The 15217-nt window shown below is 41.5% G+C and overlaps 1 protein-coding gene across 3 annotated transcripts; it reads right to left on the reverse strand.

Annotated features, from left to right (window-relative positions):
* On the reverse strand, window positions 1–13895 carry slc43a3b (solute carrier family 43 member 3b). 3 transcript variants are annotated; one of them, XM_089134646.1, is made up of 14 exons: window positions 13858–13895; window positions 13732–13750; window positions 13415–13687; window positions 13166–13295; window positions 9827–9873; window positions 9657–9733; window positions 8823–8915; window positions 8592–8731; window positions 6729–6847; window positions 6167–6310; window positions 5894–6001; window positions 3689–3875; window positions 3223–3346; window positions 1–1331 (listed from the first exon to the last, which is right to left on the reverse strand). In XM_089134646.1, exons 3-14 carry the CDS (start codon window positions 13581–13583, stop codon window positions 1236–1238), a joined length of 1434 nt encoding a protein of 477 aa, XP_088990772.1. In that variant the 5' UTR covers window positions 13584–13687; window positions 13732–13750; window positions 13858–13895; the 3' UTR covers window positions 1–1235. The 3 variants fall into 3 exon arrangements, with proteins under 3 accessions (XP_088990772.1, XP_088990773.1, XP_088990774.1); XM_089134647.1 differs by lacking the exon at window positions 13858–13895 and having other exon boundaries at window positions 13415–13641; window positions 13688–13750; XM_089134648.1 differs by lacking the exon at window positions 13858–13895 and having other exon boundaries at window positions 13415–13641; window positions 13732–13749.
* Between the last annotated feature and the right edge of the window lie 1322 nt (window positions 13896–15217).

A 15217-nucleotide genomic window follows, 5' to 3' on the forward strand; every position in this document is an offset into this window, starting at 1 on the left:
TGGACGTATAAAAATTCCCTTTATTTGGAGTAATACTGATATATATATGTGTGTGTACAGTGACGCGATAACAGTTCCTGCAGTGTCCAGCAGAGGCGTCACCACCAACACCAGTCAACCCAGTGTTTCACACAGCATCTCCACACTGGCTGACACTGGTGTGTGTGTGTGTGTGTGGTACAACAAACTCAACATACATTCAATATGTACCTGTCACCTGATTCATCTGCAGACATTTCTCAAAATATCCATGTCAATCATGTACACATTTGTATGATCCCTTTACGATTATCAATATTTAATTTTTTTAACAACAGTTTTTTTTTCAACAGTTAAACAAGAAAAAAGTATAAAATAGGTCATAATGTTCCATCCCAGCTAACCGAGGGTTAGTACTCTCAAACTTATGAATATTCTTCCAATAACAATGAATAGATATGTTTTGAGAAGACAAAGCACAAACGCATTTTTTTCTGAAACATTTTAGCGGGACGTGTTTTAAATGTCCGTCTTGTTTCAGATCGTTTGGAGAACATTCAAAACTAACATTCTCATGATGATTGAAGAACGATGTTCCCTAAACGTTCACACAACCAAGACAAAACATTTTTACAACATGCAAACAATATTAAGAAATAATCTGAAATGATGGGAGTGTCAGCAAAATGTTCTTAATAACATCCACACTAACAGAAATATACTCTATGAAGGAATTGTCACAGGTGTTTTTTCCGCTATAATCCAGCATTACTGTACACACTGTATTGGGTTTTAAGAGTAAATGTCAGTAAACAACTAATAATGGCCTGGCAGAAAATGAGTGTGTAATATTCTCTGAGAGCGTGCGAGACCGCGCCGCTAGATCCAACAACAACACACATGATGAATGAGGAGAGGGTGGAGGTTTCCTGATGTGTTCAGCTCAGATCACACACACACACACACAGGGTCAAGAGGCGATATGCACAACCGACACTCAAAGCTTAGACACATATTTCTTTCCATTATACTTCGTTTCCTGAAGTTTTGTAAAGAAAAAGTAACCAGTAACAGAAAGCATGGGGAAGAGGTCAGAGGTCAGGTGGTGTGCCACCTGACCCCGACAGTACAGGTACACATACACAGGGTGGATGAAGGTCAGAGGTCAGGGGGTGTTCAGTGTCTCTGGGCCGCCTGACCCCGGCAGTACAGGTACACATACACAGGGTGGATGAAGGTCAAAGGTCAGGGGGTGTTCAGTGTCTCTGGGCCGCCTGACCCCGGCAGTACAGGTACACATACACAGGGTGGATGAAGGCCAGGAGACTCAGAACACTCAGAGCGATGTTCACCTGGAGGAACCAATGACAGTTCAGTCAGCGCTGCTCATCTGAAACTTTTGCAAACTCATTAATTCATCGAAATCAACAACTTGTATATGATAGACCCGACTAAACTACTGAAAGAGATGCTTCTTAATATCATTAATTCCTCTTTGTTGCTAGGATACGTACCAAAAACCTTTAAGCTAGCTATGATAAAACCGCTTGTTAAAAAAACATAACTTGATCCAGAATTAGTCAATTACAGGCCAATCTCGAACCTGCCTTTTCTGTCAAAGATACTGGAAAAAGCAGTATCCTCACAACTGTGTTCCTTTCTGGAAAGAAATGATATCTGAGAGGATTTTCAGTCAGGATTTAGAGAACATCATAGTACCGAGACAGCTTTCATTGTTGAAGTCACAAATGATCTGCTCTCATCGGCCGATTGTGGTTGTATCTCTCTATTAGTGTTACTCGATCTTAGTGCTGCATTTGACACAATTGACCACAACATTATTCTAAATAGACTAGAAATCTATGTTGCCATTTGTGGAACTGCATTAGCATGGTTTAAATCAGACTTATCTGGCCGTTATCAGTGTGTAGCAGTAAATGAAGAGTCTTATAGATCACGAGTTCAGTATGGCGTACCACAAGGCTCAGTACTAGGACCGCTGCTGTTCACTCTATAAATGCTACCATTAGGAGATACCATTAGGAAACATGGAATTAGCTTTCATTAAAATTAGTTCTTACATTGTAGAGCAAAGTTCTCGCAACTCTGACTTTAATTCTTGGTATTCTGACTTTATAACACACAATCCAGCTTGCTTATTTTGCTCAAGATCAGGATTTATTGAGTCCACATGTCATGCAAGCGAGAAACTTCTTCTAACCGCAGCTGGAGATCAATCGCTCCACACACACACACACACACACACACCTCTGCGATGCTGTTTGTGAATGTTCGTTGGAATGATGGTTTCGGGAGACCAAGACTTGTTGAAGTGCAGATAACGATAGAACTTGTGACTATAGTTGACTAACGATGCTTTCGGGAAACGCACTCCTGATTAGTTCCTGTCTCTCTGAAGCCCCTCCTTCTGAAAAGCACACTGTGTCGGCTGGAGCAGTGTGTTGTAATTGGTCGAGCGCTTCGAGTGCGTTTTGGAAATGTCCCGCCCCTCTCCATAACCGCCAGTTTAACACACTCCTAACTAACTCAACCAGGCCCCGCCCCTTTACTCTGCGCATTAATTATTATAATGAGGAATATTGTGACGTGTTCGTTCCTGGAGAAACTCGAGACTACAGTGGAGGCGTTTCAGGAGTTCAGACACACTGACACTCATATAGAGGAGAACTGGGACAGCAACATCACACACTGAACACAGATGAAGATGGAGAATATCAGCCTTTAAATATACAGTTCTTGACGGCTGTTTGACTGATAACATATTGAAACAGAACAGTTTTACAATCTCAGAAAAAATTACAAATATGCAGAACTTCATCTGCCAAACAAACAGCTGTATGTTATCTTGAAGCTGCCTCCCTTGTTTTGGCAGACATGATGTGGCTCAAGTTGGAAAAACAAGTGTCAAGGGAAGCACTAAGCCACTGAAATAACACAAACCCCACTGGTGTTTTTGTGCAATAACCGCTCGCTATCCAAGCCACACTGGAGGGTTATAATAGCAGGCGGGTTGTGTGTGTTAGAGTATGTTTATTGTGGTCATCTTGAATGTTTTCACACTGGGCTCAAACTGGTCTCACAGATTCGCCAATAGAGAGATAATGGTCTTAAAGTGACTTCTGTGTGAGCTGTGCTTCAAACATCTAAACTATTGATACTAGAGTCTGTTTCCCATGAAAAGCTGCCGATATGAGCGTGCGTGATCAGAGGAAGCGATCTTACGTAAAGAGGGTCTCCCCCCAGTGGTCCTCTAATGAGAGCGAAGCAGGGATACTGGAGCAGCGAGAACACCGCGGAGAGAGCCATCACCGTCCCATACAGCTTCCCGAAGTGTGCCGACGGGAACCTGGAACACAGGAACGTGAGCAACTCTCTTCTTTTATTTATGGATGCAGACACTGTGAAACATATTAAGCTTAAAACAGTAAGTTAGCCGGTTGCCTAAAAATGTTGAGTTTGTTTATATATATATATTTAGCATATCTCTGCAATACTTTTCACAAGAATAATCTACATCTAGAATGATCTGCTGATATTTAATCACTCTCAATCCAATCCCAGACCTGTATGATCTTCTATCTGTGTTCCACACACACACACACACGAAAGACAGTGAAAATCGTCAGGTTTGGAGCGGCGTGAGCGTGATTAAATGATGATTACATATGTTCCTGTGACGAAGACTCACGCCACGCTGATGAAGGCCGCGTTCCCCCCGTAGAGGAAGGACCTGTTGAGCACCTGGAAGATGAAGGTGAGGTACTGAAGAGGAAGGACAGGGGTCGCCGCACACACTGAGAACAACACACACTGCAGCGCCGTCAGCGACAGGGACAAGATGGCCGCCTTCAGGTCTGCCTCTCGCTCACTCTGGCCTACAGCGGACGGAAGCGAAAAGGCTGTGGTTTGAGGCCGCGTTCACAACACGACTTAAAGAGAAGTGGGAAGTCATGACACAAATATTGTCAAACCAAACTTTCACTGAGTGTGTGGCATGGGAATGGATATGACTGTGTGAGAAATTAAGTGACAAAAAAAAAAAATGAATAACTGGGTGATATATTATTATAGAACAAGCTAATTGTTTGTATTATTTGTAAACTTTTATTTATGTCAAACAATAGTGATTCAAACTGTATACATCCTTTTAGTTTTCTGTTAAATTGTTTGCTCTAAACTCATTTATAATCAGGCCATAGTAGAGCAGACTCTGCATCCCAGGACATTGTGTGTAAAATCATTAGTATGTTATTAAAGTTTTTTCTGAATGCTTAAGTGCTATTCGTGATTCTTGTAGCACAATTTGTAAAACCATTAATACGTATAGCAAAACCAAAATTCAAGGAGATATTTTCCCCGGTGCCTTGGACTGGAGGATATCGCATGCGATGTGGACGGAGTTTTGTGGCCGGACCCAGAAAGACGACATGATGTAGGCTGATAAAATTACTATTTTGTGTTCTGACTTTGTCTTGGTTTTGATGAGTGTGAATAAACACCAATACTTGAAGTTTGGATCCTTGTATGTTATGACAAAAGTATGACCTCAAATTGACATCTGTCCACAGAGAAAGCAAAAGCTAGATGTGTTTTGTATTCATACCATCAGTGTGTAGTTGGCACATTGTGTGCTTAGTAGATGATGGCTTGTGTTTACTGTGTGAAACTCCATTTTTACGAAGGTGTGAAGAGTTCATCTAGCTGTGTTTGCTTTTGCAAGAGAACTACAATGTTATGATAATTGGGTGAAAGGTTTTCTTATTTGTGTGTAGAGTTTTGCAAAACTAGCCAATAGTTCCAAAAATGTGCTTAAGCAATCAGAAAAAACTGTATGTATAGTGTCTCTTGCATTGTATTGGTGTTATGCATGCTTTATGACAGAACAACTAGTTGATGTAACCCCACCTATAATGTGTCTCCTGTCTAATGACTTACTGTGTCTTCTACTCAATGACTTTTAACATCATTTTAGCTCAAAACTTCCTTTCATACAGCAGCAAGTGTTTGAAATAACATGAAAGACTAACTTTGAAAGACTAACCATTACCATAGTAAACATGGTAAAGATGATAAATATGACCACTTGGAGAAATCAGATAAATCATATAGGCTATCACGATCATGATTTTATTTTATCTGTCGGTACATCTCGTCTCTTTATACCGGACTACCTGATATCCATATTTATCTCCGCATTTGTCATAAAATAAAGCAACTCTGGTTTTATGGGATCTTCCTCTGTTTCTCTGACTGAAAATATAAGCTCAGGTCGTATTTTTGGTGGCACAAGCATGTTTTGGTCTCGCTGTTCCTGACCCGAGGCTATTAGCCCCGCCCGCCCGTTTAAAGCCCGCTCAACCGGCCCGACAATGGAAACGCAGCAAGTTTCGGGCTCGGTGTTCCTGACCCAAGGCTATTAGCCCCGCCCGCCCGTTTAAAGCCGACTCACACCGGCCTGACAATGGAAACGCAGCATGTTTTGGCCTCGGTGTTCCTGACCCGAGGCTATTAGCCCCGCCCGCCTGTTTAAAGCCCGCTCACACCGGCCTGACAATGGAAACGCAGCATGTTTTGGTCTCGGTGTTCCTGACCCGAGGCTATTAGCCCCGCCTGCCCGTTTAAAGCCCGCTCAACCGGCCCGACGGTCAAAACGCAGCATGTTTTGGTCTCTGTGTTTTATTTCAGCTTTTTTATTTTAATTAATAGTTTAAGTTGAATTATACCTTAAATGGGTCTTACGGATATCAGAAATAAGAAACTCTAATTTAATAAATTGTCTTTAATTTAATAAAATGTCTTTTTGGACAAGAATGTGTGATCCTTCAATGTTTTCATATGTACACTGAATACCTTTAAAAAGATGAAAGAAATGTGTGCATGTGTGTGTGTTGACCTGGTTCTCTCTGCTTTCTCTTGTGTCGGTCCATGATGAGGCCGTTCCAGGGGGCGCACAGGATCCCACACAGCTGAGTGAACGCAAACGCATTCGTATATCTACTGACTGTGAGCAACAACAAGAACACGGAGGAAAAAAAGCTTTCAGTCTCATGATGCACACATGATGCAGATGAGCCTGTCTGCGTGTCTATATCTATACATCCCGCTCAAGGCAGGGATTCACCTAATTCACACAAAGAGCTGAATAATGCAGTGTGTGTGTGTGTACCGAGGCTTGGTTCTCCTGCGGTCAAATGATTCAGCATTGGGTTTAAGGTCCCGATGAACATGTAGTGTCTCAGCTGCATCACAGAAAGCCACAGCAAATGCCAAAAGAAGAACCAGGAAAGCAGACAGCTCTTGAAACTACGACCTGACGAAAACATACATCCATAGCGTTAATACACTTCACAATCAAACAAACAATCATGAGTCCAGGTGAGGATCACGGAGAAACTGTTTCAGGCACTCTTCAGATGATAAAGTGGAAAAGCACATAATGAATCCTCATTAGTGGCCCGAGTTCATCATAAGCGGCCTGTCCAGAAACAAAATTAATTACATAAAATATAATCATTCAAATGTGATGCGTCACAAAGGGACTTCTAGGAGTGTCTTTACTAGTTTCATTATAAATCATACGGTATTAGCAGGGTTGGAATGTAAAAGCTGTTTTCTGTAACAATTACAGACATTTTTCCAGTGTTATGTTACATTGTAGTTTTTATATTTGCTGCACATGCGTATAGCACAACTGTAACGTGTGTGTTTAGTGTTGAACTCTTGCCTACCCGTCGTGTCTGCGTCGGAAGTCTCTTTAAATGGCATTTCCTCCTTAGACTTAGAAGTCTGGATGTTCTTCTCATCAGTCTTTGCGATGGCATGATCCCGGGTTACTCCGCAGTTCACCCTATTGGAGTCAATGAGAAACAGTCACAGGCTAAGCATTTCTGGAGGAGAGATATACGATGCGGACAGTGAAGTATAAAGCAAAGTAATCTGTGCAAAGCTACCATTGTGAAGAAAAACATAAAGCCCAAAGAAACCGAGTAGACAACGTGAAACACTAGCGGCGTTTCCATCACCCTTCAAATTGCGAATTAAAAATATGCCCAATGGAAACACGTCAATTTCACAAAAACTCACATATATCGTAAAAAAGGTTTTAACGCTCGCATGAGGTGGTTCTTCAGACAATTCGAAAACCTGCAATGGAAACAGTTTTTGATGAGACGAGGCATAGTTCTTTATTAAACTCATAAAAGAGCTAATACACGAATACTGGATTCTAAAAACAAAGAAATGCCCCAGTTTATCAAGAGCTTGAAGCAGAAATTAGGGAGAAACATCCAGAAACACTTCAAGCCGCTCACAGAATCACAGTCTTTCCTTGCCATGAATGCTTGAGTAACAAGCCTACGTCTCCTTCCATTATCAATGATGTCTAGTGTGGTGGCTGGGACATACACTCACCTAAAGCATTATTAGGAAGACCTGTTCAATTTCTCATTAATGTAGTTTTCTAATAAATTAATACCATGACAGTTCCTTCAATGTATTTATGGTTGTGGTCCTCGTCAAGACAATCTCCTGAACTCCAAACTGAATGTCAGAATGGGAAAGAAAGCAATTTTGAGCGTGGCATGGTTGATGTTGCCAGGTGGGCCAGTCTGAGTATTTACTAATCTGCTAAGTTACTGGGTTACTTATTTTCATGCACAACCATTTCTAGGGTTTACAAAGAATGGTGTCAAAAGGGAAAAATATCCAGTATGCGGCAGTCCAGATGGTAGAGTCCGAATTTGGCATAAACAGAATGAGAACATGATCCATCATGCCTTGTTCCCACTGTTGGGCTGGTGGTGGTGGTGTAATGGTGTGGGGATGTTTTCTTGGCACACTTTAGGCTCCTCAGTGCCAATTGGGCATCGTTTAAATGCCACGGCCTACCTGAGCATTGTTTCTGACCATGTCCATCCCTTTATGGCCACCATGTCCCCATCCTCTGATGGCTACTTCCAGCAGGATACTGACCATGAATCATTTCAAACTGGTTTCTTGAACATGACAATGAGTTGACTGAACTAAAATGGCCGCCACAGTCACCAGATCTCAACCCAATAGAGCATCTTTGGGATGTGGTGGAACGGGAGCTTCATCCCACAAATCTCCATCAACTGCAAGATGCTATCCTATCAATATGGGCCAACATTTCTAAAGAATGCTTTCAGCACCTTGTTGAATCAATGCCACGCAGAATTAAGGGCAGTTCTGAAGGAGAAAGCGGGTCAAACACAGTATTAGTGTGTGTTCCTAATAATCCTTTAGGTGAGTGTACGTAAACCTATCACCATCAGTTGCCATGATCTTATCTTATCAAGAGAGGAAAAAAATACGTTTTAGCGCACATAACGTTGGTTAATGGAAACGACGTCATTTCACAATAGTTTTTATCGACATTTAAAAATTATCGCAAAAGTTTAGTGCAAATCTGTAATGGAAACACGGTTACTGAGAGGATCAGCTTGAGGTTTCCCCGCCGAGAGGTTCTGGTGTCATTTACAGCGTATATAAAGATGTGTGTGGGGTTCTCCAGGAGGAGGCAGTGTGATGGACCGAGTGTGTGTTTACATGTTTCTGAAGCGTGTGTTTACCCGTAGCTGTAGTTCTCCGGCAGCGGGTATGGGATATGCGTCCGAGGCATCAGCACAACGGTGCGGAACAGATGAAGAACACTACAGCAGGACAAGAAGAGGAAAGACCAGCGCAGAAACACACCGTCCTCAAACAGCAACTGAAAGAGAACAGAGATCGGACATCACGATCCATCATCAGTCATCTCAGCTCAGCTCATCATCTGATGTGAGGTTTCGTTTGCCTCTTACTTTGACGATGAGGAACACCGCAGAGGAAGAGTCGAAGGCTCCGTTATACAGAGTGATTATAGTGGAGCGGTGAGCGCCGAAGAGATTCGCCACCTAGAGACACATGAGGACATTTCTGTTGAGGACTTTACATGTGGGATCAGTGTTTATGATAAAGGAGTAGTTCACTTTTGAAAAATCTTTTGCTGATAATTTACTGTCTTTTGGACCTTGAACCGTTTGGTTCCCATTAAAGTCCATTATATGGAGAAAATCCTGAAATGTTTTCATTAAAAACCTTCATTTCTTTTCGACTGAAGAAAGAAAGACATGGACATCTTGGATGACACGGGGGCGAGTAAATTATCAGCTAAAGTTTTTTAAAGTGAACTACTCCTTTAAAGGATAAAGGAAAACATGAAAAAAGTTAATATTCAGTAATATTCTTCAGCTGATCTGACTTTTTTCATAATTGACATATTTTGCATCATCAACGCTGAACAAATCTGAATCACATTTGAACTGATTTGAGTTGAATAATGACAGAATATGAATGTCTCAAAACCGTGAAGCTGCTTTGAAACAATATGTACTGTATAACTGACTTGACTATTTCTTGCTCTTGAAATTAAAGAGATGGATGTGATTTAATAACACCAAACTCCTGCCACCAAAGAGGATGTTCAGTGTTGAACAAACCAGTGCTCTCCCAGTCTGATGTCTGGGGTCGTAACACAGAAAGATCATGACGGTTAAACTAAAAGCATTCTTATATTCTGACGTTAAAGGGGCGTATCAGGAAATTTCGCATTTCCGAGTTAGCCTAATCTTCTACAGCGCCGGGATCTTCAGTACCTGTATGTTGGTCATCAGTAACAGGATTCCTCCCACAGCGATGAAGGACAGAGCGGGGAAGAGGAGGACGGAGCTCACTGCAGGAGGGACACACACACACTCAACTCATGATACACACACACTACACCAGCAATACACTGAAGTCCAATGGAGATAAAAACGCTCTTTACCAGGAGTGGAGAAGGCTATTAGCAACATCCCTGCGGTGTAAACCGATCTGTGGAGTAAATCAAACACAGTGAGAACACGAGAGACGTGAACCGTCTGTGGAACATGTGGATCGTGTTATAACTCATTACAGACGGAGATAGAACGGGGTTACACAAATATTTGGACACTTGAGCTTCTCATATGAAAGGATTACTGCTGTTTGAAAGCTTGGGGTCAATATTGTTTTAAAGACACCAATACTTTTATTAGCAATGATGCATTAAACTGATCAAAAGTGACAATGAAGACTTTTTATTTGAAATAAATGCTGTTCTATTCATCAAATAATCCTGAACAAACACGGTTTCCACAGCAATCTGAAGCAGCAACTGTGTTCAACACTGATAATAATCATAAATGTGTCTTGATCATCAGATGCTCATATTAGAGTGATTTCTGGAGGATCATGTGACACTGAAGACTGGAGACTTTACTATATATTCACATGAGAAACTTCAAATATATGCTTAAACTATCCTTACGTTTAGTTAAACATTCATCAAACCTACTCCTAGAATTATTAACCTGTGGATTTCTCAGGGTAAAGTATCTGGAAGTGAGCTATTTTTGTTCCAATATTGACAGGCCTATCAGTGTCTCACTCACAGTATAAGGTTGTTGAGGATGAGCAAATTATCTGTCACATGAATAATAGTTTGGCTTTAGAGCAACTGCTTTTATAGAAAATATGGAGTCTCTATTAGATAAAGGTGGTGCAGTTGGAGTTGTGTTTTTCGATCTTAAGAAAGTCTTTTATCCTGTTGATCATCAAATCCTTCAACCTAAGTTATCTAGTTATCTTTTTCTTTACATACACATAATTTGTCCGATCGATCTCGGTGTGTTCGAGTACAGATTATTGTTCATCCACTGGTGTTCTCTATCCTGGGTCCGATGTAAGAGTGCTCCGAGTGGGAGGAGGATGAGGAGGACGAGGAAGGCTAAAGAGGTAAGCAGTCTCGGATGAGATTGGTGCCGCTGTAGCTGGTCTATGGTGTGAGTATGAGGTTAGGGTACGAACCTGACTCGCTTCCCCATCATAAGAGCTTCAGGGAACATGTATGTCCACTTTAGTCTGCTCTCCACCGTAAGTTTAGAGTACTGTACAACACACACACACACACACACACGCGCGTACTGGAGCTGTTGCCCTATACTACTGTACTAAAAGGAAATGCATCAAATTGCTTTGCACACAGATAGGAGTTTCTGAATGCTTCCATTGTGTGACAGTCACAGTCATCAGGAAGAAGCCTTCAGTAGACGAGTGTACCTAACTGTACATTAAGGAATAAAAAAAAACGTGCACATGTATACATCTGTTGTGTCTTTTGTTGAGTTCATCATGTCAGGTTTTTGAGGGGGAGAACCACAATCAACATATTGCGTATTACCTTTCTCTGTAATATTGATTTGAATTGATCCCACCAGTGTGTGTGTGTGTGTGTATCTGAGGGCAAAGTTTGGTTTGAATGGATTTGATTGGAGAGATTAATTTTGACCTGAAAATAGGAAGTTTAGGGAAATAGGTCAGAAGTTACGGAGAGTTTCGAGAAACGGAGGCATAACTTTACAAATGTGTTTAAAGGGGCGGTTGATTATGATTTCACTTTATAGTTAGTGTGTAATGTTGCAGTTTGATCATAAACAACTTCTGCAAAGTTACGACACTCAAAGCGGAGAGATTTTCTTTTAAAGAAATGACTACAATAAACGCACTAGTGTCATCATCAACCCTGATATTTACATAACCCCGCCCCCGGGGACACGATTTATAGGTTATCATGAAAGAATATGATATCAAGAATATGATATCATGAAAGATCAAACACTTGAGGATAGTTAACTCCACATCAGATACATCAATCCATGATTGAACAGTGGGGTATTTTGAGCTGAAACTTCCCTTACACACTCTGCGGACATCAGACATATATGTCATATTGTGAATATTTTAAGCAATCGAGAAAAAACGTAATTTAAACTATTGTGTCCATTTAATCATATATTCTGTTTTAGGGAGGCTTCTGTCCAGGGACTACAGATAACCCGAAAAATGTCCCTGTCAAAAATAATTTATATTCTGTTTCTAACGCAAAAGCTGGACTCGAGTCCACATTCATTTATCAGTTCTGTCATCTCAACGCACCACAGATCCCAGTGTCCTGCCATATCTTCTCCTCTATCACTCCTCTTTTCTCAGGGTTTTCTGTGCACTTCTCTCCTAACTGCTTATGAGGCCGAAACAAGCAGTTGACATCCTTCAATCATTCACTAAAATCAACATACAGCAGTTTTGTCACAGTGCTTATATCTATAAACACTAAGCAGTCGTGAGAAAGAGAGGATGGAGCAACATGTCCCTTGCAAAAATATATGATGGCATTCCTTAGTATTACATTTACCCTGGTGAGTACAAAACAACACGAGGATATTTCACAGACTACCACATTATTACCCCAGCGAGCAATAGCCGTCATTTCACCGTATGGACCCGATGTAGTCCAGCTGTGAGTAACACACTTCTGGACAAAATAACCTTGAATTTGGTTACATGTCAGTTTGGCCACAACTTTCCCATTAGGTTAGGAAAACATTATTTCTGAATGTTTTTTAAACATTAAAAATGTCCAGTTGTTTTCTTGGTCAATGTGAAAGTTAAATGAATATTCCACTCACTCATTTTGACAATATTATTAAAACGTTATTTTTTCAATCAGAACCCTCTGAACCGATGGCCTGTCCATCACATGCTCTCACACACACACACACACACTCGAGTGTGTGGGTTTGAGCCGGAGAACCTGCCGGAGAACATGCAGAAATAACATTTCATAACATTTCCAAAATTATAGGATGGAATGTTCCTCTAACGTCCACATAAACCAAGCAAACGTGCTTAATAGTTTTTTTAAGATTTTTTTAACTTTCAGATATAAAGTTTAATGTATATTACATCACAAGGACCTTCCATGAACGCCGTTTTCACTTAACATTATGGGAACGTTATTTAATATGAACATTATAAGAACGTTCCAGAAACAGTATTTCAGGTTTCAAGTTTTACGTTTTTTACTAACACATACATAACTTTTACACAATGTTAGTGAACGCTGGGAATGTGTTTGGTTTGATTTCTCCGTTGTCTAGCTGATGATGACCGGTCTCTGGTTTATCCGTCTATTACATGATCACCGACAGCTCAAGCTCAGCCTTGGTTTAGCATAGACGTCTGGACTGTGTTTGGACGGCTATTAGATGCAGGAACACACACACACACACATGTAAAGCAGACTCACATTCCCAGGAGCCGGGTGACGGTGGTCCCGAAGTGGTCGAACAGGAATCCGTTCGGGAGTGTGAGGAAGTTATTCATGAAGGATGCGATGGTGAAGACGAGGGAGAACTGCTCATCCTGACCTCTGCAATCTAACACACACAGATCCAGTGTTTACATCAGTCCGACACACACGTGTGTGTGTGTGTGTGTGTGTGAGTTCAACACAAACATCCATCAGGCACACGTGTGTGTGTGTGTGTTTACTGACCTTCAGCTGCAGTGCCGTTGACGGTGGCGTTCACACACAGACTGCTGAAGTATCCTTCGCTCTTGAGCACGAACACCAGCGTGGCCCATCCGAACACGGCGCCGGCGAAGCCCAGACACTCCAGCAGCCCTGAGACCAGCGTGAGCCAGGGCCGAACCCTCAGAGACATCTCCAGCGGCGCTCCTCACACTGATATACACACACACACACACCGGTCCGGCCTCCACCTCTGGTCTTCACACTGATACACACACACACCGGTTTGGCCTCCACCTCTGGTCTTCACACTGATACACACACACCGGTTTGGCCTCCACCTCTGCTCTTCACACTGTCCTGAGGGAGACACACACACACACTCCAGTTAGGCCAGAAAACACGAATGTTCCATGAGCAACAACAGGAGACATGAGTGCACTATGTTTACTGAGTCTTCAACTCACCCCCCACACACACAGTCCAAAGACACACACTTCTCCCTCTCTCTCTCTCTCTCTCTCTCTCTCTCTCTCTCTCTCTCTCTCTGGAGCTTTATATGGTCCTCTGAGATCTTTCCCACCCATTTCCTCTAATCCCTCCTTCTTTCCTTGTCTGAGCCTCTCAGAGGGAGAAAACGGGTGTTTGTGGGCATTCCAGAACATGTGGACTTCTGCATCCAGCATTTCTGATGTCAAGTCAAGTCCCCATTATTTATAAAGCACTTTTTATAAATCAGAGTGTTTCCCAGCAGCTTTACAGAGATAAAATAATAATGCAACACAGCTTCAGTGATGGTTCATTTCTGTTGAAAACAGTTCTTAATTGAGTTAAATGTGATGAGATCCCTAATACATGTTTAATCAGTGTTGTACACAAATATATTTCTGAACCATGTTTCTGTGGGATCTGTGTCACCCGTTCCAGCTGAACTGAACCCACATTCCTCATTAAAGCGTGAGATGGGCTCTGGTCAAACATTACACAACACCAGAGATGTTAGGGAGTTGTATGCGATTGAGTAATCCAATCTCTGGTCATCAACACAATAGATTGACACTGCAATATCTTATGACTTTTTTTACAGCCTAAAATAAATCAAAGCAGAAGTTAAACGTGTGATTGGCACAAGACAGAGTATTTCTGATCTTCCTGTAAATGGTGTGTGGCATTCAGTGATGCAACAGAGCTCAGAATAAAACAACTCTTAATTGCACTTTCACAGTCCGGATCACAAGACCAGCCAAGATTTCCTCTTCAGCGTGTGTGTGTGTGTGTGACCGTCTACGTCAACGTCCTCAGAAACATCAACACAGGTCTATGCACCTACTTCTGATCTCAAATATAGTCTCTGTATTGATGCTTTCAAATGGTCTGAAAAATTTTGATACGACTGCAATAAAAGTTTAGATTTAATCACTGAAAAATATCATGTGGTGTAACCATCAAATAGAAACTATATATATATATATATATATATATATACACTCACCTAAAGGATTATTAGGAACACCTGTTTAATTTCTCATTTATGCAATTATCTAATCAACCAATCACATGGCAGTTGTTTCAGTGCATTTAGGGGTGTGGTCCTGGTCAAGACAATCTCCTGAACTCCAAAATGAATGTCCGAATGGGAAAGAAAGGGGATTTAAGCAGTTTTGAGCGTGGCATGGCTGTTGGTGTCTGAGTATTTCACAATCTGCTCAGTTACTGGGATTTTCACACACAACCATTTCTAGGGTTTACAAAGAATGATGTGAAAAGGGAAAAACATCCAGTAAGGGTCAGTCCTGTGGGCCAAAACGCCTTGTTGATGCGAGAGGT

This window comes from Pimephales promelas, chromosome 9 (assembly GCF_988280905.1).
Source record: "Pimephales promelas chromosome 9, fPimPro1.hap1.1, whole genome shotgun sequence".
NCBI classification, from domain to species: domain Eukaryota; kingdom Metazoa; phylum Chordata; class Actinopteri; order Cypriniformes; family Leuciscidae; genus Pimephales; species Pimephales promelas.